Source organism: Aureobasidium pullulans (genome assembly GCF_000721785.1).
Source record: "Aureobasidium pullulans EXF-150 unplaced genomic scaffold scaffold_2, whole genome shotgun sequence".
NCBI classification, from domain to species: domain Eukaryota; kingdom Fungi; phylum Ascomycota; class Dothideomycetes; order Dothideales; family Saccotheciaceae; genus Aureobasidium; species Aureobasidium pullulans.
This window is the reverse complement of record NW_021941022.1, coordinates 1,799,168-1,821,851: the sequence shown is the minus strand read 5'-3', so window position 1 is coordinate 1,821,851 and position 22,684 is coordinate 1,799,168. Positions and strand designations below refer to the sequence as shown.

Sequence of the window (22,684 nt, the reverse complement as noted above, 5' to 3'; positions counted from 1 at the left end):
CTAATGTATCCGCATGACACAGCAACCTAAAGCGCCGCTTCCATCGTCGTTGCCTGCCTGCCTGCCTAACCTACAATCTCCCAATCGCGCAATGATATACCTCCCCTCTGCGAACCCCCTTCTACTTCACTGATCTTGCTGTACCACAATGAGAAGCGGTCTCGACTTCCTAGTCCACCTACTCGCCTTATCTCCGCTCGCCGTCGAGCCCGCCACTGCCGCTCGTCGCCATCGTCCTCAAGAGGCCCTACTGCCTCCCATCCCAATCGACTACACTCCTCTGCCGAGTCAGCAACATGAATTTACTCTGAGGCATATATACCACAAGGGCTCACACCAGTACCCTGACCTCCTCCGCAAGGTCGACATCAAGCCTGGCGTTACTCTCGAACACATCCAAGGCCATGACGACGATAGCGAATATGGCGCCACAGTCTCGGCCACCGACTCCTACCGCATCAACTCAGGTCCCATGACAATACAACGCCTAGCCGACCGCAGACGCAAGACCATCGACCGTCTACTGGAAGCTAGGAGCATGTGGGGAGAAGCTGTTTCCTTGCCTCCTTCTGCTTGGACTATGGATGAAATAGACGGTCCCAACATTACCGACAAGGAGACAGTACTCGGCTTTGCTCGCATGGCTGCCAATGCCTATGTTATCAAGCCGCACACTGGTGACTGGATCGATGTAGGAGGAGGCTTCAACTATACCGAAGACTTTGGCTGGGAGAGCGACGGTCTTCGCGGCCACATCTTTGCCGACACTAAGAACAGGACTGTCGTTATTGGCCTCAAGGGAACTTCACCTGCTGTCTTTGACGGTGCGGATACTACTGGCAACGACAAGCTGAACGACAATCTCTTCGGAAGCTGTTGCTGCGGTCAAGGCGGCCAGTCTTTGTGGAAGCAAGTCTGCGACTGTCAGACGTCTGCCTACACTTGCAACTCAACGTGTTTGGTCAAGAACCTGCGAAACAAGGCTCACTACTATCAAGCTGCTCAAGAGCTATATCATAATGTCACCGAGATCTATCCCAACGCCGACATCTGGTTGACTGGCCACTCGCTCGGTGGTGTTGTCACTTCGCTTCTTGGCCTTACATTCGGTCTACCCACTGTGACTTTTGAGACATTCCCAGAAGCTCTCGCTGCTAGTCGTCTTGGTCTTCCCACTCCTCCAGGCTATCACATTGGCGATCACAAAAACCGTCCTCATACTGGTGCTTATCATTTTGGTCATACTGCAGATCCTATCTACATGGGAACTTGCAATAGTGCCTTTTCTGGATGCACCATTGGTGGCTATGCTTTCCAAGGTAAATGCCACACTGGCAGTAGATGTTTCTACGACACAATGGAAGACTTTGGCTGGAGATCAGGCATTGGCACTCACAAGATCAGCAACGTCATTCACGATGTGATTGAGAAGTACAAGACTGTACCAAAATGCGAACAAGATCTCGACTGCATAGATTGCTACGAGTGGAAGTTCTTCGAGAGTAATGGCACCGAGACCACGACCAGCTCTTCGTCAACCGCGACATCGACTACACGAACGAGGACCGAGACATGCAAAACACCTGGATGGTGGGGTTGCTTGGACGAGTCTACTACAGTTCCTGCGACCACGACAGAGACCATCACCACAACGACTTGCTTGTCTCCCGGCTGGTTCGGCTGCAAGGATGAGATAACCACAACTGAGACGACAACGATCACCAGCGGCATCGCGACTCCGGCCCCAGCACCAAGCGTCACGACAACATCGGCTGCTGCTTCTTCATCAGCAATGACTTCCTCAGCTCCAACAGCGACTGCCACCTCGACTTCCACCTGCAAATCACCAGGCTGGTTCGGCTGCCACGACTCCACTACCTCGACCAAGCACTCTGCAACAGGTACATCAATCTCAAGCACGTCACCCGCAAGTACATCCACAGCTTCCCACACCTGCACGTCAAAGGAGTTTTTCGGTCTTATTTGTGTCGACCCTTCAGCCACACAGAACAAGCCCGAACCCACTTCTTCGCACAAGAAATGTGTCAAGAGGGACTATGTGGGCAAGTGCAAGGAGTGGAGTTATGGCGAGGGAAGAGATGTCAAGACTGACTTATGAGTGAATGCATTATGGTGATTTTCAATTGCTGGCGTTTTGGTGGGTGGCTGGGTGTTTTGTGGTAGAACATATGCATGGATGGGTGGATGGGTTGGTTTGTAGTTTATTCAATATCTTTCACACTTCAAATGCTTTTGTTTAGTTTGGTCGCGATTCGGCATATTCTACCAAATCTTCTCTGTTTGAGCTAACCCCTTTCTTCTTCCTGCTTTCCGAGTGGCATTCTTACCGTTCTGGACCTCTCATGTATCCAATAGCTTCCACCCATGTGTTGTCTTCGTCTTGCTCATTGTAAGCTTCTTGGACGTAACGTTCGGAACCCATGTCCAGAAAGTGATGTGCGCGTGACTGAGGCGTGGTAGCGACAGCCGGGATCTGAAGCCGAGTTCAGAAGTCTTCCATGAAGGAGGATAAGCGCGACTCTTTGTCGCATCTTTGTGGCCTGCGTGATCAATGTTTCGTCGTCTTGTTCTTAGCCATTCATCTTCTGCGATCTCTGCTTCTGCTTCTGCTGCGAGATCCGTATGAAGAATAACTCGGGCTTCTGCGTCTGCCACCACCACCACTACCACCGCCATTACCTCTTCCACCGCCGCCTCCACCTCTTGGACTTGCTCCTCTTCGTCTAGGCGGAGGACTGCGAGTTACACTTCTAGAGCGACTCCTGCTAGGACTTCTGCTCCTCGGACTGTAACTTCTGTTCCTCGGCGGCGCATCCCTCGCGGGACCGGGACGATAGGTATCACCGTCATCTCCACCTCTGCCTCTTCTACCTCCTCCTCTACCACCACCACCGCCACCACCACCACCTCCTCCTCTTCCTCCAGCAGCAGCGGCAGCCATATCTCTATAGCGATGGGGCTCACCGAATCGATTCGGCGGTGGACGTCTAGCGGGTGGACTTCTACTGAACCTGCGACGCGGCAACACAATCGACACGCCAATTTTCGCTCCATCCAATTGGCCTTCGTGCATGTGTGCTATAGCTCTCTCGGCGGCTTCCGGGGTCGCGTATAGTATATACGCCGTCCCGCGGTTTGTGTTGAAGGATTTGTTCAGCGGCATGTCGAGGTCGGCGATTGCGCCGTAAGTGCTGAAGATTTCGTTCAGGTGCGCGGGAGTGACGTTTTTTGTCAGTTTTTCGATGACGATCTGGTGGGAAGAGAAGGATTGGTTAGTTACAGAGCTTGGGTATGTAGACATTGGCGCGGCAAACATACTTTTGAGCTGCGAGGCATTGGGGGAGTGGGACTGCGGTCGCGGCCGCGGGATGTGCTGCGGGCGCGATAGGAGCGGCTGCGACTGCGCGAGTGGGCTGGGCTGCGTGTGCGTGTTCTGCTGCGGCGGGTTGGACTGGGTGAAGGGCGAGGAGAGATTGAGCGGCGGGGTGAGCGTGAGAGTGAGCGCGAAGCTCTGGAATCCGGACTACGTGAGCGAGGATCGCCCCTCGGTGTCGGCGATCGTGAAGGCATTGTTGCGTGGTTGAATTGATGTTGATGTGAGTGAAGAAGAAGGGAAAGCTAGAAGAAACGTGAAAGTGTTTCTGGCTTGCTGTGACGAAAGTCGGAGGTTCCGTCGAAAGGGTCCGAGCTTCTCCGAGGTTGCTTGACTCGCGCATGACGTCTTGGCACCGTCGTCTTCGAGTCAACAAAAGCACCCGAATGGCCTGCTTCGCCGGAATACTCTCTCATTCACGCGACAACAATGATTTTCGACAACCTTTGGCTTTCTATAGCTCTGGTACCTGGGGTACTGGCTTCTCAACCTTCAGCTCCTGAGCCAGTAGAAGCCCCTCTCCGTAAACTACCCTGGGGTCAATTGAACTGGTTGGCGACGACAGATACGCATGGCTGGGTTCGGATTACCTATCATTTTATGTATTGAACATATGCTGACTTTGCTTCTTCCAGCACGGTGGTCATCTGCAAGAGTGAGTGCATCGCGTCTATGGTTCCGATGTGGTCTGACATGGTAACACAGGCCACAATACTCCGCAGATTGGGGTGACTACATCTCCTTCGCCCACCATCTTCGCCAAAGAGCAGATGAGGATGGCAGTGATCTTCTCGTTGTAGACACCGGTGATCGAGTAGAAGGCAACGGTCTCTATGACGCTTCAAACCCGAAAGGGCACTACACCTTTGATGTCTTCAAGCATCAGAAGATAGACATCATCACTCCGGGCAATCACGAGCTTTACAAGCAGAACTCATCCAACAACGAGTTCTACCACACTGTACCGAACTACAAGGATGCATACATCGCTTCCAACTTGGACATCTACAATCCTAAAACTGGAAAGTTGCAACCTCTTGCTCAAAGATACAGGAAGTTCACCACCAAGAATCAGGGCATCAGAATCATGGCATTCGGTTTTCTCTTCAACTTCCAAGGCAATGCGAACAACACCGTGGTACAACGCGTAGAAGACACGATCAAAGAGATGTGGTTCAAGGAAGCCATTCAAGACAAGGACGTCGACCTTTTCGTTGTTGCTGGACATGTACCCGTCTCTGATTCACATGAGTCGGATGCCATCTTCAAAGCCATTCGTAGCGCGAATTGGGATACCCCCATTGCTTTCTTTGGTGGTCACACCCACATCAGGGACTACCACAAATTCGACAAGATTGCTTACGGTCTCGAAAGCGGTCGTTATATGGAGACCATTGGTTTCATGTCCATCTCTGGTCTCGGTCACGAGAAGACCAGCTCTGATATCGCCCCCCTCAAAACACCAGAATTCAAACGCCGATACATCGACAACAACCTTTACTCCCTCTATCGTCACTCTGGCAAGAACGAAACTACCTTCCCTACTGACCTCGGTCGCAATGTGTCTGCATCCATCTCAGCTGCTAGGAAACAGCTGAATCTCGATCACGCATACGGTTGTGCTCCTAGGGATTACTGGTTAAACAGAGCTCCTTATCCTTCAGAATCGAGCATCTTGACGTGGCTCGAGAACGAAGTGCTTACAGACACTGCCAAGAATTACACAAAGCACCCTCAGCTCATCATCACGAACACTGGTGCCATGCGCTTTGACATCTTCAAAGGTCCTTTCACCATCGATACCACTTTCCTGGTTTCACCGTTCACCAGCGGCTTTCACAGACTCAAGAATGTGCCGTACAAGGCCGCAAAGCAACTTCTTCAACTGCTCAACAATGAAGGCAAGATCATGCTGTCTGAGATGATGGTCATGAGTGCCGTACACAGAGATTTGGGTAAATTCACTCCTCGCGCTTTGTATGAACTAGCACCTCCGAATCCACCTGTCAGTCGCTGGACTCAACAAACAACTCAAGATGGTATCGAGTTGATCGATACTTTGCACCGCGAGTTCGGTCAAGAAGTGCTCGGCGAAACTGCCGGACATGGAAAGCCAGACAAGCCATTGTCTCCTGGTTACACCACCATCGACGATGCAGGCAAAGATGGCGATGATACCATTCATGCACCCATCCGCTTTTACGACGTCCCCAATTGCATTCAAGCAGAAGTCAGTTTCCCTTCTGACAAGAAGGATCTCGAGACGGTGGACATCGTGTACAATGAGTTCATTGAGCGATGGATTCTGCTTGCTCTCAGATTCTTGGGCGAGAGCTATGGGGTCGAGGATGTAGAGACCACATTCGATGGCATGAGTTTCACAGATGTGCTCAGTGAATGGGTGCACAAGAACTGGGCTTGCTGATTTATTCATGGTGGGAGGTGTTTACGGTTTCAACTATCATACACATACATATCTATGCATATTGTTTTTCTATTTCATTCTTATGCTCAGAGAAGCACACGAGGTTGGACCCTGAATAGATCGAAGTCGTTCCTGGCGTGCCCCACCTTTCGTCTGACGTCGCTTTCCTCCCACTTCCCCTCATCGTTCCTTGATTTCCTCGAACTTCCAGCCGCGAATTCACATACGAAAAGTATGTCGTGCTACGGCATCATATTTCAGCTTCCCTCTTGTCATGTTCTAGAGCGTAATCGATGGTTTCCGTGTCCCGAAGACCTGGTTCTTACAGTCTTTACCCCTCAAGCCACGCATCACCCGCAGTGCTATGGCTTGTGTTGATTGGACTTGAGGATATTGTGGCTGTGTGATATCCCTGTTATTCAAACATGCGGGCGGTCCTGCGGTAGATCTTGGAGATATCCCTGTTTTGCTGTGACGTGATCACGTTAGACCTCACCTTCCCTCGTGGCTTGTATTTTTGTAGAATACATATACTCCTTGCCTTTACCCTACTCTGCTATTCCCAACAACCGCCTGGCAAACACCTCTCCAATTAGACTCCAAAAACTTCAATTTCCACAATCATCATGTCAGGTAAGTTCATCCTCATCCACCCATGTATCATAACACCAGGACCTTGATCCAAAACAACACAGGAGCTCTCAGCGGCGTTACAGACACCGTAGGCAAGACCGGCAAAGGACTTACCGATACCGTCGGCAACACCGTCCAAGGTGCTGGCAAAGGCGCCAGTGATACTGTCAACTCTGCCACCAAGGGTGTCAGTGACAGTACGAAAGGTAAGCAACATGATGATCAGTCCAGAGATGGGAAAGCAAGGGAGAATGTGACACTGATAGGCGTGCAGGTCTGGGGGATACTGCTAAGGGCGCTACTGGTGGTGCAACTGGTGGTTCAGGTGGTGCGGCGGCGGGTGGTGATCCTAATCATCTTGGTCTGTGAGATGGGTTTATGTGTGTGTGATGGTATGAAGATTATGAATTGATATCAAGTCGTTTCTCAGCTCACCACTCGTCGCTTTGACCTGCGTGTCCAGATGTAACATTTTTCTCGCCATCTAGTGATTGGCCGGTGAGAGCGCAACTCTTAGGGACTCTCTGGGGACATTTGTCTGCGTTAAGATCATAAGAAATTCTTCATTGCTTCCTTCCTTCCTTCTCAGACGAGCATCCGTTGATTGTCTGTCAAAATGCAGGTTGGATTTTGGAGTTACGGAAACGTCCAAAGAGAGTACGCAGCAGACTCACTCTCTGTGGACGTTGCCGCGGTTCTTACTACAATTGTGCATTCTTCCATGACATGTCGGTGGTCAACAGGAATTACGGAGCAATGGGTTTGATTGTGCTAGCAGTTGTGTATTGCCTTATTGTCCTCTACTCCTTATCTTCCTCCTCATCAACTTGGTTGGTGCGCATGCTCTATAAGCCCACCAATTTTCTTCTCGGTATAGGCGATTACATGTAGCAGTATGTCTCGATGCAGGGATGACAGGCGCATTGGGCGACATCCTCTAGGACAATCCACACCACGTGCTCACAGAAGCTCTTCATGCTCCTATGGTAGCGGTACTTGGGATGTCCGTAGACATACTTGTCGTTACGGTCAGGGTTTAGGCCCTTGAACAGGGCGAAGTTGTAGGGCGGCTTGCCGATGAACTCGACGCGACCGCAGTCTAGAAGTAACGACTGTTAGATCAAGTTCCCATAGTCAATGAATCATGGAAGAGTGCTTACTAAAGTGTGCCAGATGGGCAGTCTGCGAAGGTTCGTTCATGGTCTTGGTCAGGGCGGCGAGGAATTCGTCGTCGGAAACTTGTTCCAGATCATCAGGGAACTTGTCATTCTCGCCATAGCTGTTGTAGGCGTCGAGGTCGATCTGGCGAACCTCGACCCAGGTAGAGAAGTCGGTGTTCACGGCCATGATGGTGTGGATGGTCGCTTATGGTTGCAGATTGTGGATGCGCTAGCTGGATGGGGAATCGTCGGAAAATTCATCAGAAGGTTTTGCCGAGCGTGGGACAGGCTTAGCTCTTGGCACTTCTCTAGACAAACAACTAAAACATCAAAAATTGCTCTCCAGGCATATGTTGGTCGCTGCCTATAAGATATCGTGGCACTCGGTCGTCTTTTTGAATTAAGGATGTTTGTTTGTCATCAGAATTGGAGCATCTGGCCTCCATATGAGTTGGTCTGCTGCGTGTCTCTCGACACAACACAACAGACAATAGCCAACCTAGAAGCCAAGTGAAACAAGTCAACAAAGTCTTCAACAAACACCGACCCCTATCTTTGGTCGTTCGTCTAGCCGACCTATAACAAGATGGAGTATTGATAACTTGCCCTAATGCTAGGCACTCTGAAAGGTATTCTGTATGAAACTGCCAATGTGTTTCGAAGTCTATGAACAGCACGCTCAGCTTCGGTTCAACATGCGTTGTACCCTAACGGCTGCTATTGACTTTGGCCACTGTCTAGATTAAACACGTTCTTGCGATTAGATGTCCTACTAAGCGATGAAGACATGCATTCCATGCCCTGACCTAGGTTCATATCTTGTCCTCAGTCGCCAGACCACAAGCACTGAGTGTACACACGTTCGTTCTTTCCTATTCGCCCATCTCCAAGATGCTTTCTTCTTTTCTCCATCTGGCGCTGGCCGCCAGTGCTGTTCAGGCCTACACTGTTATTGTGGTTGATCACTTCATGTACAAGAACATCGACCCTATCGTGATGCCCGGGAAATACAAGTCTCATTTGCATGAATTCTTCGGCTCGGATGCCGTCAATGTCAGCACTACTACCTCAGCAGAACTCCAACAAGGTTGCTCTACTGCTCAGAACCCCAATGACTTCTCCGTCTACTGTAAGTTGTAAACCTTCTAATCTTCAACCCAAGGCTAATATCCATCTAGGGACTCCTGCACTACTCGCTGATGTCGGCGGCAAAACTGTACCAGTCAAGCCTATGCGCTTTTCAGCCTACTACATCGGTATCGAAGCCGCCGAAGTCCCCATCCCTCAAAATTACAAGACGATCGCCGGCAATGCTTCCGCCACAGCCCAGGCTCAACTCAACAAACTAGCCGGTGTGCAATGGTTCTGCGAGGGCGATTCAGCTCCTGCAAGCAAGGAAACTGCAGCTTTCCCTACTTCCACCTGCTCCACTCATCTGCAGAATTTGCTCCTCTTCCACGACTGTGTTAACGTGGATACCCTGGAGTCAGCATACTCCGGAACACAAAACTGGGTCAACGGATACAAAGCTGCCAATCGCTGTCCACCTAACATGAAGCGTATGCCTCAATTGCGCTTCTCTATCCGCTATGATCTGCGCAAGGTCCTTGCTACCGGCTGGTCTGGAACTGCTCCTCTGAAACTGGCTTCTGGAAACTCTTTCTCTATGCATGGAGATTTCATCAACGGATGGGTGCCAGAGGCTGCACAGAACATGTTGAAGGCGAACAGCAAGAGAGATTTTGCTGGTGTTGATGGACCGTTGGGCAAATACAATGCTGGAAGTATTTGCAAAGATAAGGCTGAGGATGCTGATCCTAACCATGGTACTGCCGATTATGCCACCAGTGTACAGATGATGAGGGCGGCGTAGAATGATGATAATCGACCCATCTTTAGCCTCTCGCTCCAAGCATCCAGTTCTTACTCCTCCTGATTCAATCTTCCTTCGAGATTCGTTCAGTCTCCTTATTAGCCATATTCTCCCTAGCCCTCTTAATCGACCCCCTCAACCTCTCAGTCCCTAAACTATCCACAAACTCCACCACCTTACTAATCTTCCCTGCTTCCTCTCCCTCCCCTTTCTCGAATTCAAACATGAACACATATTCCCCCTTATACCTCCATTCCTCCCCACCCACCCCCTCATCCATCCCCTCTTCCCAAAACTCCGTCACCGAAGTCGCGTGTATGCTGACTTTATTCCTCCTTTCATCAAACATGACATCACTTGCAGTGACGGGAAAAGAACGCAAAACTTTAGAGAGGGAAGAGATGTGGGAAGCAAAGGCCGAGGAAGATAGAGCAGGCATGTGCATGGAGGAAGGGAGGAAATGGTGGGTGCAGGTGGATGTGCAGAGGGAGGTGAAGAGTTGAGGGTCGAGGGTCGAGAAGGCGGAAATGAAGGCGAGGGCCGTTTGTTCTTGGGGGGTGGACATTGTTGTGGTGCTTAGAGATGCACGGTTGTTATTTGTTTGTTTGTGGTAGGCGATTATGGCAGGCGTTATGTAGGAGACCTGCGTCTGTTGTACTTGAAGTGTGAGCTGTAGTTGAGAAGAGATTGAATCGGAGAAGAGAAAGGGAAGTCGCAGCGTTCATGCATGTATAAGCAATTCGCTACTTCCTTCGGACTTAATAGGCTGAGATTAAGTCCGAAGCCGTCGCGGGACGAGTGTAGAGAGTATCTGCACTTGCGGACAGCACAGAATGATTTAGAGCATTGTGAGATTTGGTGAATCGTTGACTGTGTATGGCCTTTATTACCAGCCTTGAGTGGCTATTTACATGTACGATAGATGGAACAAGAAAACAGAATCTAGCAAACGGGACATCATCATCCAGAAGCATCCAGCAGCGCCAATTTTTGAGGTGACCGATTGATCAAACCTTTATAAAAGACAAAGTCAGAACAACGGAGAAACTTTTTACAGTTCATGTTGGACGGATCGGCGACGAACCTTGCTGCTGCTGGCACTGCTTCCCTCTTCCGGACCAAGACCCTTTGCGACACCAGAGCTGGGCACCTCAGTGACAGACTCGTGCTCGCTGCTTGCATGATCGACCATCTCGTGGGGCTTCCAGAAGTCCTTCTTTCCACTTGCGGCACGGACGAGCCATGGGGGGAAGAGACCGCCGTCCATCTTCCAAGTCCAAGGTTCCTTGAATTGCTTGTCCATGGGAACAATCTTGCCACCAGAAGCCTTCTCGACGAGCCAGACGGTGGTGTTGATGAGGATGTAAGACATGATACCAGCGATAAGACCATAAGCGATGGAGTAGGTGAAAGGCATGATGGCGATGGTGAGGAAAGCGGGAATGGCATCACCCATGTATCTCCAGTTGATGTCAGCAGCTGCCTTGGCCATCAAAGAACCAATGATGACAAGAGTACATCCAGTAGCCCATGGGGGAATGGAGGCAAAGATAGGGGCGAAGAAGACGGAAATGAAGAAGCAGATACCGGTGACCATGGCGGCAATACCAGTCTTACCGCCCTCAGAAATACCAGCACCAGACTCAATGAATGCAGTAACAGGCGAGGTACCGAACAGCGAGCCGATAGAGATACCGACAGCATCGACCAAGTAGGCAGTAGCACTACCCTCGAAGTCCTGAGTCTTCTCATCCATGACACCAGCGAAGCGAGCCATAGCATAGAGAGTACCAGTGCAGTCCAGAATATCGACGTAGAGGAAAGTGATCAGAGCAAGACCGAATTGACCACCGTGGGAGCTGACATCCCATTCTTGAGCAGCAAGAATGTTCTTGATCGGGCGGAAAGTAACGACGTTCTTGAAGAAGTCGAAGTTGCTGTCGCCGAGCTCGGTGTGAGGGAAGTAAGTGACGTCGGTGCCACGAGGCCAGGAGATGATGGAGACGAGCAAGATACCAGCAATGATTGCACCCTTGACGCGGAACATCATGAGGAAGACAGTCAAGAAACCACCGCAGAAGATACCAATCCACATGGTGGGCGATCTCATCTTGTAGCTGGGGTCGCACATCAGGCCATCGTTCTCTGTCAGGTACTGCTGAGAGCATCCAGCAATTTCGAGAGGTGTGCTGGAGGCACCAGTGATAAGACCAATACCAGCGCTGTAACTGAAACCAATGATGGTGAGGTAGAGACCAATACCGACACCTGTAGCAAGCTTGATGGATGCGGGAATGGCGCGAGCAAGCCATTGACGAATACCGAGGATTGTAAGAGCGACGAACAAAAGACCTTCTACGAAGACGGCGGTAAGGGCGATTCTGTAAGGGACAAGACCGGTACCGTTGAAACCAACGACAGTGTAGGTGAAGTATGCGTTGATACCCATACCAGGTGCCAGACCCAGAGGCAGGTTGGCGAACAAACCCATGCAGAACGAGGTCAAGGCAGAGATAGCAGCGGTAGCAGTAACAAGGTCACGACGGATCTCTTGCTTGCAAAGGTTGTACGTGATATCGGTTGCGCAGGCATCGAGAGAGGTAGGAGGGCAGACACAGGTACCGCCGGTATCTGAGACGACGCTCGAGTTGACGGCAATAATGTATGCCATGGCGAAGAAGGTAGCGAGTCCGGCGCGGACTTCGGTGAAGAAGAAGGATCCATTACGCGACATGTGCTGTATGAAGGCTATCAGCTTGAGAGTGTATGCGCACAACCAAGAGTAATGCTAACATGACCAGATCCCTCCAATCTGAAGTACCTGCCAAATGCCGATTGGGCTATGGCCTTGTTGGCTTTGTGTGTCCAACTCATCTTGACTGTGATAATTGAAGCTGAGGAACAAGCCAGCAATAGTGAGCGCGTGCTCCAACAAAGATGTACTCGAAAGAAAAAATGTCTTGCATCACATCAAGGTCGGGTCTGGGTTATTTTTTATTGCTCGGCGCACCATAGCCAAGAGATAACTCTGCCTCACACCACGCGAGCGCTTCGATAAGGGCACACAATAGGGTCCAGAATACGCGGGTCCATCGCAGAAATGGCCGTGAGGAAGCTCTGGAGGCGTCCTTGGTATTCTTGGCTGGTCTTGGGAAACGGCTCCTCAGCCTTTTTTCAGCAAGATACAGCGTGAGACCTCGCCTACTGACTGTTTCGGTTGGTCATGTCAGATAGGCGCCACGAAGGAATGTCAGCAAAACATAGGTGCGACCCTGAAGGAGCAGGTGTGACTCGAATTCATGAACGATCTTTGGTAAATTGTTTTTCGTTGTGCTCAATGTTGTTTGTGCGCGATTGCGCCAAGGAAGGATGAGCTCCACTGACTCGCTTGGTTGCTGGGTGGTTGGGGGACCACGGCCAGACGAAAAGAACACCTCCATGACCATCTTCCTAGTGGTATACCACTTTATAGCAGGTGTTGATGTCTGCAGGTAGTAACTGACGTCTGTTTGACCCCGCAATCGACTAGTATCGCCATCTGGTGAACTGGGTTCGTCGACATCTCCGTGCGAGGTGGAGCCCCAAGGTGTTTCGGCGGCCTCCGATGATGCTTATCACAACCTCAAGCTCTACAGGACCGCCACAAGGTCCTCTATCTCTCTTGGACAGCTACAACATCATCCTGGGCATACTTGACTTTATGGAAGTCCTTGGCTCCCCTTGCCTTATCAGTTGCTGTTGTTTTTGGTGATCGGAGACGGCCGGCCGCTTAGGAGGACCCCTTGATACAGACATTCCGGAAGAGTACAATGCCCAGCAATGTTTCTGCGAGGTAGATCTTGTAGAAGATCAACCCAAAGAAAGAACAGGGGAAGCGAAATGAGCATAGGTCAGAGAATAGTAAGCAGAGAACGTACTGTATGGATCAGGAATTCTTTGAGAGAGAGTAGGTAAATCTTTGGGTTGGTCACTTCAGCAACCATTGTCTTTCGAGGCTCTCCGTAGACGTGTGTCTGGATGCCAAACACTTCTTACCTTTTGATAGCTAGTTTTGACGGGCTTCTGACAGGCTGGGATAATGTTAAAGAGAGCTGATCTCATTGTAGTGAGACTCTATCTCATACTTGGTTGAGAACAGGATACGCAGTCGAGCAACAACCTAGAGCGTGAGGCATGGAGCGCAAGTAATAGATCCAGTATGTGGTGTTACAAAAGATCTGCCAATTCACATAGCCAGCAGAACTCGGTTATTCGTGTAGCCAGATAAGCTCATCACCATCCAGTTCTAATTTTCATGGTGTCGTCGGCAAGCGAAGAGTTTGCATGCGTTGGGCACTCGAAATTGACCAACAGAGAGATTTTGTTTAGGCGATTGGAAAGCCATGCACTGGTCTTGATAGCACAGTTGAGTCGCGTTGGTACGTTGGTTGAGAAGACTCTGCTGCTTGTGGTGCCGAGTTGAGAATCGGAAAGCAGAGTTCGACACGTCTTTCGGATGACTAGCATCGATGCCGATTATGTCTTCCATTGCTCTCTATGGTGAAAAGTATAACAGAGGACTCAGTGCATCTTGCCATTGTATAATCTGGTCGGGGAAACGGATTTTTCTCTCGGGAATGGTATTCGGTCACGCTGTATGCAGTCAGAGTTTCAAGAAGAGACGGAGACTCAAATTTCTGGAGAGGACATCGGGCCGAAGAGGCCGCTGTGGTCTGAAGGACAGCAAGTAGGCTTTGGCGGGTTGTACCTGCACTAAACAGCATCACGATACGCTAGGGTGGTCGGTGGCAGCCATATGACAGAGCTTGCTTCACTTGATCAATTGGGACTATGTGGGCGGCAACATTCTTTCTTAAGCCTCAGGATGTTGATAGTTCTTTTGTGGTCGGAAATGCAAGGTAAGGATAGTCGAGACAGGAGATACAAGACAAATTGGAAGGTATTTTGAGAGTGATGATATAGATTCATAGGTATATAGATGTCAAGCCGTGATATTACTGACTGTATCATGAAAATAGCGCCTACTAAGCATGTTGTTAGCGATGATTCCAAGCATGCTTGATCTCAAAGTGAATAAGAGTGGTTTCCCATAAAGGATCAGAGAGCAAAAGGGCAGAATATCTTTGTCGACATGAATACATTCCGTAAGACTAATCGTAAAACATTCGTTCATCAGGTGGAAAGGGGGTTTTGTGAGGTGGGAGAGTTGCGCAAAAGCTTACCTGTATTGTTGGTGCCCGTCTCTTCCATTTCGTATGTAGAGACAGGCACAGCGCAAAGCGCGATGTTGTTGTGTTGTGATGTTGAGAAAGGAAGAGGAAGAAAGTCGAAGTTGAAGAAATTGCTTGTAGGCAGGCTTTGCGCACGGCTCGCCAAGCGCATGTTGTTGCGTTGCGCGACAGGTCACGTGTCGACCTCGGCTCCGACAGAGTGAATGGCGATCAGCCACGTCTGTTGGTCTGTTGGTCTTTTCCCAGTTCCAAAGGCGGAGCAATCCTCCAAATCAACCCCTTCCATTGCGGCGGCAAACAAATAATAATATATCCGTTACCCGCAAGTCGCGCCGCATACGATGGCTTCATCTAATGGTCCGATGAATTCCCCCTTTGAACAGGTTCCGAAGGTTGTCAATAAGAAGAATTACTACACGTTCGTCTCACCTCTTTTCCTATGCCCAAACGCCCAACCTATCTAGCTACAATCTGCGCCCACTAAAGAAGCGCTCGCGTCCATCCTGCATCCCTTTCCTGTCATTCTACATTGCTTTGTCCAAATAACATGATCCAATGCCCAAAGGAATCTATGAACGGCATGAGCGGTCGCACGGGTACCATAGTCTAATCTCTTGTTGAATAACCTGACTGACTCTTTCTCCCTACCAATAGTGACTTCTTGAAGCGCGATGAGCAATTCCTCGCATTCCGCCTACAAGGCGAAGAGAACCGCAATCGCATGATCAAAGCCGCGCGTGATAAGGACCGTGCAATGGCTCAGGCGGCTTCAAATGGTGTCTCTGCTGACGCGGCTCAAGCTGAGTTGGACGAGGATGCTGCTGTCGATGAAGCCGCTGAAGCTGAAGCCTTTGGCTCCAAGACGATTGTCATCCACCCTGGCAGTCGCAATCTTCGCATTGGCCTTGCGACAGACGCCTTGCCCAAGACTATCCCTATGGTCATCGCACGCAAGTCATCGCATGCAGAAGACGAGGAGCCTGGTGCCGAGCCCAGACCGAAAAGAGTTAAACTTCAAGATGGCAGTGCAGCAGAGCCTTCAGGTGAGAGCGCATTTGGTGACGAAGTATGTTAATCAGAAATGATGGTGTCTTGACCAAAATTGACATGACACAGTTCGCAAAGGAGTACATGAACATGGCTGCCGACTTCAAAATCTACCGACGCAACAACAAGCGTCGTGTCTTGCCCAACTCGCGCGAATTGGTTGTTAACTGGAACTCACGCAATGCCCCAGAAACAATTTCTGAGCACAACGATCCCCAGCGTGTGGACTGGACAGAGATTGAATCACCGGCACCGGAGTATCTTACTGGACATGCGGCAATGAGAATACCACAACACTCCAAACCGCGCTACCGCCTTTACTGGCCTCTCAGATATGGTTGGCTCAACGAGCAGGACTACTCCAGCAAGTCTGTACTACTACGTGACTTCTTCCGCATCATCGAAGAAGCCATTAAGAACGAGCTCCACCTGGATCGCAAGCGAGACTGGGCTCAGTACTCATGCGTGTTTGTGATTCCGGACTTGTATGAGAAGGTGTTCGTGACCTCTATCTTGGAGGACTTGTTTAGAGATTTTGGCTTCCAACGGGTCTGCTTCATTCAAGAAAGTCTGGCAGCGACTTTTGGAGCCGGATACTCAAGCAGTTGTATTGTCGATGTAGGTGCGCAAAAGACATCTATCTGCTGTGTTGAAGAAGGCATGTGTGTCGAAAACTCGCGGATCAACCTCAAGTTTGGTGGAGAAGACGTCACAGAGACTTTCATCAAGATGATGCTTTTCGACCATTTTAACTACGCTAACATGGACCTTCTAAAGAGACATGATTATTTGCTTGCAGAGGAGCTCAAGCAGAAGTTCTGCACGCTCGAAGATGCACATATCAGTGTCCAGCTTTACGAGTTTCATCTGCGCGCTTTCGGTCAGGATACTCGCAAATACCAGTTCAAGACGTATGACGAAGTGATGCTGGCACCGATGGTAAGTTTGTTTCAACCGCCTCGCTTTGTTATACTAACATGGTGCAGGGCTTCTTCCGACCAACAATCTTTGATAATGCCGACAAACTTCTAGGCAGGCGCAAGCTTATTGGACGATCCACTGACACATATGATGACAAACCCAACGATCCCATGTCGCTCGCTCAACTACAGGTCTACAAATACTCATCCGTCAATGTGCCCTCGGGGGTAGCAGATTCGACGTCGACACCTGCACCTGGTGGAGTACCTGCAACACCTAGCAAGCCACTGAACCTTGACCGCTTGGCGCACCTCGCCGAGGTGGCTGATAGCACGCCACGCTCTTCTCCGGCAGGTTCGCCTGCTCCTGAGGACACTGCAACACCAGCACCTGGAGCTGGAGACGCTACCCCGGCTGTGGCAGGTGCTGCCATCGAAGGTGCTCAGCCCGAGACCGAAGGTGTTCTGCCTCTTATGCCACTGGATCAGGCAATTGTTGCTTGTATCACTGAAGGCGCCAAAGGAGACGAAAAGAAGACGCGCGACTTTTTCGGTGGTATCATGGTTATCGGTGGTGGCAGCAAAACTTACAACTTCAATGTCTACCTTGAGCAGAGACTTCGCGCATTACAGCCGAACTTCCAAAAGGAGATTCTTGTTGGACCTCCTCCCAGAGAGTTGGATCCTCAAGTTTTGGTCTGGAAGGGTGGTAGTGTGTTTGGCAAGATGAGAGGCACAAACGACAGCTGGATCGGACAATTGGAGTTCGACAGACTCGGTGCTAGAATTCTGAACCAGAAGTGTATGTGGGCATACTAGTGGACGTCAAATGATTCAGTCATGGAGACATTCGATTAGACCTCAAAGAAGACACAATTTTTTACTCAGTTCTTCGATACCACAATCGAGCATCCGCAGCTACCTCCACAAGGGGTCTTGAATGGGGCAAAAATAGGTGCGGCTATGTATGGTGCCCGGCATCCTTGAAAATACAGCTGTGCAAATTCAGCATGGTTTCAGAGATAGCGACACATCCAGATCGACGTATATCCTGGTCCCGCTAGTACCTTCATTAATACACGTATCTGATCGCTCACTTGCTTCACCTGTGCTTTCCGATATCGAAATTGGAGAGCTTGTTTGGTTGTTCAGTTGATAAAGTAGTCCAGGATCAGGGTCACACAACTGGCAAGTGCGATCGACAAGCGGAGATAAGAGCCGCTTTGCCGACGCGTAACATGCACCTAAGCTGTTGGTCATTCCTTCTCCGTCTTTTCTTGCCTGTCATTTGTCATTTGTCCGCTGCTGTCATCTTGTCATCATCACAGCAGAACGTCGCAACCAGACAGTCGACCGTCAAGAGACTGAAAATGACAGCAGGAGCAGTCCTGGTCTCTACAAGTTGTGAGTGAAGAGTTGCATGTCATTCCCGCCGCACAACACGGCGGGCAAGAAACCGAGACCGCGGCAGGCTTCATCCTCTTCTTGGGCACGATCGGTTAAACTCCCACGCCGTTCACGGTCCAGGCCCAAAGGCAAATGCATATCCCTGGCCCGAGCTCTGCGATCGTGATTGAGTCGATGGTCTTTTGAGCTCGCGGATGGGATTTGGTCCACTCAACGACCACAATGCCATTCGAGAGCAGCGCATAAGCCACCACCGTCGACCACCGACATCACTCACGACAAGGCCATGGCGCCTCCCCATACGCCTTACACGGCCAAACACGATGGCGAACTCGAAGGCGCAAGAGCGCGCGAGTTCTACAAATACTATGAGCCCTACGACAACCTCATGCGAACAAGCAATGAGAAAGTCAACGCAGACCCCGATGGCTCAATGTGTTCATTTGACGATGCGCTAGGTGCTTTTGCCCAATTCATCTGTCTTCGCTTGAACGTACATCGCTGCCTTATCTCATGCTTCGATCGCAACCATCAATACGTCCTGGCCGAAGCCACTCGCACCCTCGACTTGGAGTCGCATACTGCAAAAGAGGAGAAAGACAGACTATGGCTGGGCGCGGGTATCTTGGACCGACAATCGATGCTGTGTGAGCGCACGCTCGAATTGGCAGAGAAAAAGCAACACTCTGGCCACGATCGTGTTGTCGTGTTTCCTGATGTCGCCCAGGATGACTGGTACAAGAATCAACAACCACCTGTCAGGATGCCAGAAGGCGTGCGTTTTTATGCCGGTACTGCCATTCGCAGTTACGTTGGCCCTGTCATTGGTGTTATCTCTATCATGGATGAGAACCCACGCGTCGACCTCTCAGATGCGGACCGCTCGTTCCTCAAGTACATGGCTGATACTATCATGTCACACTTGGATATGGTACGCTCAAAAGAGGAACATCGTCGCACATCTCAAATGGTAATTGGCCTTGGTTCCTACGTCGAGGGCAAGGCTAGCGTCGACGAAGACCTACACAATCGCGTTATCAACGCTGCTCACGAGATCGACCGAAACAAAGCTCCCGGAGAAACTCCTGATGTCGCTGTGAATAGGCCACCTGAGATTGCTGTCTCAGGAACCACATCTTTTCCAGCCTCTCAGGCCGATAAAGACAGGGACGTCAGCCAGCCTCCGTCTGAGAATCTCCAAAACTCGATGCTTTCTGATGATGTCAAGTCTACGTTCCACCGTGCCGCATCTATCATCAAGGATGCAATTGACGTTGACGGCGTTGTCTTTCTCGATGCTTCTGTAGGGAGTTATGGTGGCCTTGTTCAATCCGTGCCAGCCCACGAAGATGCCTCCAATTCGTATTTCGCTCGCTCCGCCGCTTCGAAGAAGGATTGTCATATCCTGGCGTGCGTCGGTCGGCTTCAGCCAGATTTCCGCATGACAGAGAGATTCTTGCACTCGCTCTTGACTCGCTATGCACCAGGAAGAATTTTCAACATCGACCAGAAGGAACCCACCGTTTCTATGACGCATCCACAATCCCCAAACCAGCCTGAGGACTTTGAACAACAAGTCGTTCCCGAAGAAGCACAGCACTCTGATCCCGAAACACGCGAGGAAGTACGTAGACAGAGACAAAGCGACTTGGACAACCTGAGACGTTTATTTCCAGAAGCTTGTTCGTTGGCCTTTCTCCCCATGTGGGATGACCATAGGATGCGTTGGTTTGCAGGAGGTCTTGCATTTTCGAATCGAAAAATACGACTTCTGCACAAAGATTCCGAGCTGAGCTTCTTGCGCGCTTTTGGAATCTCTATCATGTCTGAGGTCGCCAAACTTGACTCGGCCATGGCAGACAGGGCCAAGTCTGATCTTCTCAACAGTATCAGTCACGAACTACGAAGTCCTCTACATGGCATTCTTGGTAGTATTGAATGCTTGGAGTCGTCCAGTCTTGATACATTGCAACGAGGCCTTGTTGAGACAGTTGATGTATGCGGAAGAACGCTCTTGGACACGATTGAGCATCTGCTTGACTTTAGTAAGATCAACAACTTTACGCGGAACAAGGCGAAACAGCAGATTGAGTCGGACGAAAACAAGGTCAACATGCTCAGCCTCAACGCTCGTAATCATCTACCGACAATCATTGAGGAGGCTATAGAGACTGTTTACGCAGGGCATTCATCCTATGCACCTTCTCATAGAAGCCCCGACAGTGATCAACATTCTTCATCCAAGGATTTAGAGAAGCACAACGTGCAGCTCATCGTCGAAATCGATGCGAAGGAGTATGGAGATTGGTTGTTCAGTACTGAAGGAGGTGCCTGGAGACGCATGGTCATGAACTTAGTAAGTCATCACAACGTGAAATCAGGGTCATGTAGATCACGATAGCTCCATTTCACTGTTCATTTTGTTTCCCAGCAGCTCACTAACCATTGATCACAGACTGGCAATAGTCTAAAATATACGAAAGATGGCCACGTCCACGTACATCTTCAAGCGGAAGATGTACCAAGGGATAGCGATGGCCTCGACAGAAGTCGCATAACATTGACGATAAACGACACTGGACGCGGAATCTCCAAGGAGTATCTCCAAAACCATCTTTTCCGACCCTTTGCGCAAGAAGATCCACTTCAGTCAGGCGCGGGGTTGGGGCTATCGATGGTGCAACAAATCGTCAAGAACATGGGTGGAGAGGTCTATGTGGAGTCGGAGCTTGACAAGGGAACCGAGGTTCGGATAGAAGTCATCATGCTGAAAGCATCTTCTTCTGCAGTCGACGCTGGAGCAGCTTCACCAATGTCCGAGGCGAGGGAAGACCTTCGAGGATTGAAGGCAGTTTATATTGACCCGCCTACTACACCCACTGGAGAATCTCCCACTCAGCGATCGTTCCGAAAAGTGCTCGACAGGCAATGCTGGAATTGGTTCAAGATGGAATTCGAAACCGTCAGCAGCGTGGATGAGGTCAAGAATGCCGAATTTGTGATCACAGCTTCTCGCAACTTACCCGAGATGAAGGACCGAATGATCGAAATAGACAAACCGGCCATCATATTCTGCGAGAACAGTCCAGGAATTCGGCAGGCATATGCGGATTCCGAGACCCTTAGACAAGCTGTCGCCACCAACTTTATCGCACAACCTTTCGGTCCACGCAAATTGGCAAACGCCCTGGTACTGTGCAAGAAGCAACGCGGACAGGTCCTCGAGAATATCACCATTCAGCGAGATACTGACCTCTTCACATGTCCTGTGCCACAGCGCGACAAGCAAAAGTCAACTGGAGAATCCACATCTCAAGCTGCAAGCGCACCAAGACCAGCGCCAGAATCAAAGGCAAACGGCAGCAATGCCAACGAGAAAGCTAGCACCGAAGCAGGGCAAGATGGTCCGAAACCACTGCGACTACTCCTTGTCGATGACAACAAGATCAACCTCCAACTACTCGTGCGCTACTGCAAATCCAAGAAGCACGACTATGTTACTGCAGAAGACGGTGTTGAGGCCGTAGAGGCATTTGCGTCACATCAGACTGACTCAACACTGAAGTTCGACTTTGTCTGTATGGACATCTCGATGCCGCGAATGGATGGTCTGGAGGCAACGAGAAGGATACGTTCATTTGAACATAGCAATGAGTTGACGGCTTGCAAAGTGCTCGCCCTGACTGGACTAGCGAGTGCAGAGGCACAGCAAGAAGCCTTTTCTAGCGGAGTTGATCAGTTCATGACCAAACCTGTGCGACTGAAAGAGCTCGGCGAGGTATTGAGCGGAGCTCGTCGGTAATGATCTGATCGGTTTCGCGACTTGATACATTATGTTCAAATCAGTTATCGCCCACGACCTTTCTACTCATGATCATGTGGTACGAAAAGGCACAAACGGTTGGTTTGATACGTTGGTTTGATGACCGATTTTACGAGGCACACGTATACCCAAGCAATTGGACGGGTTCAGGAGAATATAAGGTGTGATGATGGACGGGTTTATACGGAGGAGGAAAGGAAATGGCAAACACAACGACGGGGAGGTTTTAGACTTGGCGGCCCAGCCCTGTCATCGGTACATCAGCAGGTCGACCGAAATAAGACGAGGGCATTCAAATTTAATCTATGTGATGTGATGGTGATTGCGAAAGAAGCAACGAAATAGAAGCGAAATTGACGATCGAAATATTGAATTCGCAAGACAAGAAGAGATGTGGGTTTTGTCGATAGCATCGTAGAAGAAGCGATTGTTATTCTGTTTACTTTTGACAAGGCGTGGTTGGTTGCGGGAGCAGCCGCTCAAAGGTGGAAGCCCCTCCAGACGGGAACGAGGGGAGGACCAAAGAAAGGTGTTTGGGAAGTTGGACGGGAAATTCAATTGATTGGACTTGGCGCGTCGAGTGGAAATTGCAGACGGAAAGCACTTGGGAACGTCACTTTTTAGGTTCCCGAAGTGTTTCAGTTCGGTTTGCGAAGTAGGAGCTGCTGTGTGTTGGAAGCAAGATTGAAGAGATCGGATGTTTTGATGTTGGTCGTGCACTGGTGGTGCTTCGAGTGTTTGCAAGAGCTTCTGACGTTTTCCGTCACTTCT

General features: G+C 50.1%; 10 protein-coding genes across 10 annotated transcripts; 6 read left to right on the top strand and 4 right to left on the bottom strand.

Annotated features, from left to right (window-relative positions):
* Window positions 1–55: 55 nt before the first annotated feature.
* M438DRAFT_342463 (alpha/beta-hydrolase) lies at window positions 56–2,325 on the top strand. Its single transcript, XM_029904761.1, has one exon. The coding sequence runs from the start codon at window positions 149–151 to the stop codon at window positions 2,117–2,119; it is 1,971 nt and encodes a 656-aa protein (XP_029765110.1). The 5' UTR covers window positions 56–148; the 3' UTR covers window positions 2,120–2,325.
* A 715-nt stretch (window positions 2,326–3,040) lies between these two features.
* M438DRAFT_254667 (uncharacterized protein) lies at window positions 3,041–3,229 on the bottom strand (the record flags this gene model as incomplete). Its single annotated transcript, XM_029899693.1, has 1 exon — window positions 3,041–3,229. A coding segment is annotated over one exon (189 nt), but the record flags the coding sequence as incomplete, so codon positions are not given.
* Window positions 3,230–3,823: 594 nt separating this feature from the next.
* On the top strand, window positions 3,824–5,819 carry M438DRAFT_352096 (uncharacterized protein; the record flags this gene model as incomplete). The annotated part of the gene is made up of 3 exons (XM_029906770.1): window positions 3,824–3,973; window positions 4,030–4,049; window positions 4,100–5,819. 3 exons carry the CDS (start codon window positions 3,824–3,826, stop codon window positions 5,817–5,819), a joined length of 1,890 nt encoding a protein of 629 aa, XP_029765108.1.
* A 567-nt stretch (window positions 5,820–6,386) lies between these two features.
* M438DRAFT_362176 (uncharacterized protein) lies at window positions 6,387–7,199 on the top strand. Its single transcript, XM_029907563.1, has 3 exons — window positions 6,387–6,658; window positions 6,727–6,844; window positions 6,916–7,199. Exons 1-2 carry the CDS (start codon window positions 6,475–6,477, stop codon window positions 6,819–6,821), a joined length of 279 nt encoding a protein of 92 aa, XP_029765107.1. The 5' UTR covers window positions 6,387–6,474; the 3' UTR covers window positions 6,822–6,844; window positions 6,916–7,199.
* Window position 7,200: 1 nt separating this feature from the next.
* On the bottom strand, window positions 7,201–7,809 carry M438DRAFT_289645 (uncharacterized protein). The gene is made up of 2 exons (XM_029901686.1): window positions 7,613–7,809; window positions 7,201–7,551 (listed from the first exon to the last, which is right to left on the bottom strand). Exons 1-2 carry the CDS (start codon window positions 7,797–7,799, stop codon window positions 7,334–7,336), a joined length of 405 nt encoding a protein of 134 aa, XP_029765106.1. The 5' UTR covers window positions 7,800–7,809; the 3' UTR covers window positions 7,201–7,333.
* A 694-nt stretch (window positions 7,810–8,503) lies between these two features.
* On the top strand, window positions 8,504–9,485 carry M438DRAFT_352094 (uncharacterized protein; the record flags this gene model as incomplete). The annotated part of the gene is made up of 2 exons (XM_029906769.1): window positions 8,504–8,741; window positions 8,791–9,485. The coding sequence occupies 2 exons, from the start codon at window positions 8,504–8,506 to the stop codon at window positions 9,483–9,485; spliced, it is 933 nt and encodes a 310-aa protein (XP_029765105.1).
* Window positions 9,486–9,517: 32 nt separating this feature from the next.
* On the bottom strand, window positions 9,518–10,318 carry M438DRAFT_94242 (uncharacterized protein). Its single transcript, XM_029910415.1, has one exon. The coding sequence runs from the start codon at window positions 10,048–10,050 to the stop codon at window positions 9,550–9,552; it is 501 nt and encodes a 166-aa protein (XP_029765104.1). The 5' UTR covers window positions 10,051–10,318; the 3' UTR covers window positions 9,518–9,549.
* A 174-nt stretch (window positions 10,319–10,492) lies between these two features.
* On the bottom strand, window positions 10,493–12,359 carry M438DRAFT_352093 (xanthine/uracil permease family protein-like protein; the record flags this gene model as incomplete). Its single annotated transcript, XM_029906768.1, has 3 exons — window positions 10,493–10,498; window positions 10,570–12,240; window positions 12,279–12,359. 3 exons carry the CDS (start codon window positions 12,357–12,359, stop codon window positions 10,493–10,495), a joined length of 1,758 nt encoding a protein of 585 aa, XP_029765103.1.
* A 2,614-nt stretch (window positions 12,360–14,973) lies between these two features.
* M438DRAFT_311664 (actin-like ATPase domain-containing protein) lies at window positions 14,974–17,776 on the top strand. Its single transcript, XM_029902482.1, has 4 exons — window positions 14,974–15,134; window positions 15,371–15,782; window positions 15,833–16,702; window positions 16,750–17,776. The coding sequence occupies exons 1-4, from the start codon at window positions 15,058–15,060 to the stop codon at window positions 17,500–17,502; spliced, it is 2,112 nt and encodes a 703-aa protein (XP_029765102.1). The 5' UTR covers window positions 14,974–15,057; the 3' UTR covers window positions 17,503–17,776.
* A 207-nt stretch (window positions 17,777–17,983) lies between these two features.
* M438DRAFT_289633 (uncharacterized protein) lies at window positions 17,984–22,296 on the top strand. Its single transcript, XM_029901685.1, has 2 exons — window positions 17,984–20,446; window positions 20,546–22,296. Exons 1-2 carry the CDS (start codon window positions 18,377–18,379, stop codon window positions 21,890–21,892), a joined length of 3,417 nt encoding a protein of 1,138 aa, XP_029765101.1. The 5' UTR covers window positions 17,984–18,376; the 3' UTR covers window positions 21,893–22,296.
* The last annotated feature ends 388 nt before the right edge of the window (window positions 22,297–22,684 follow it).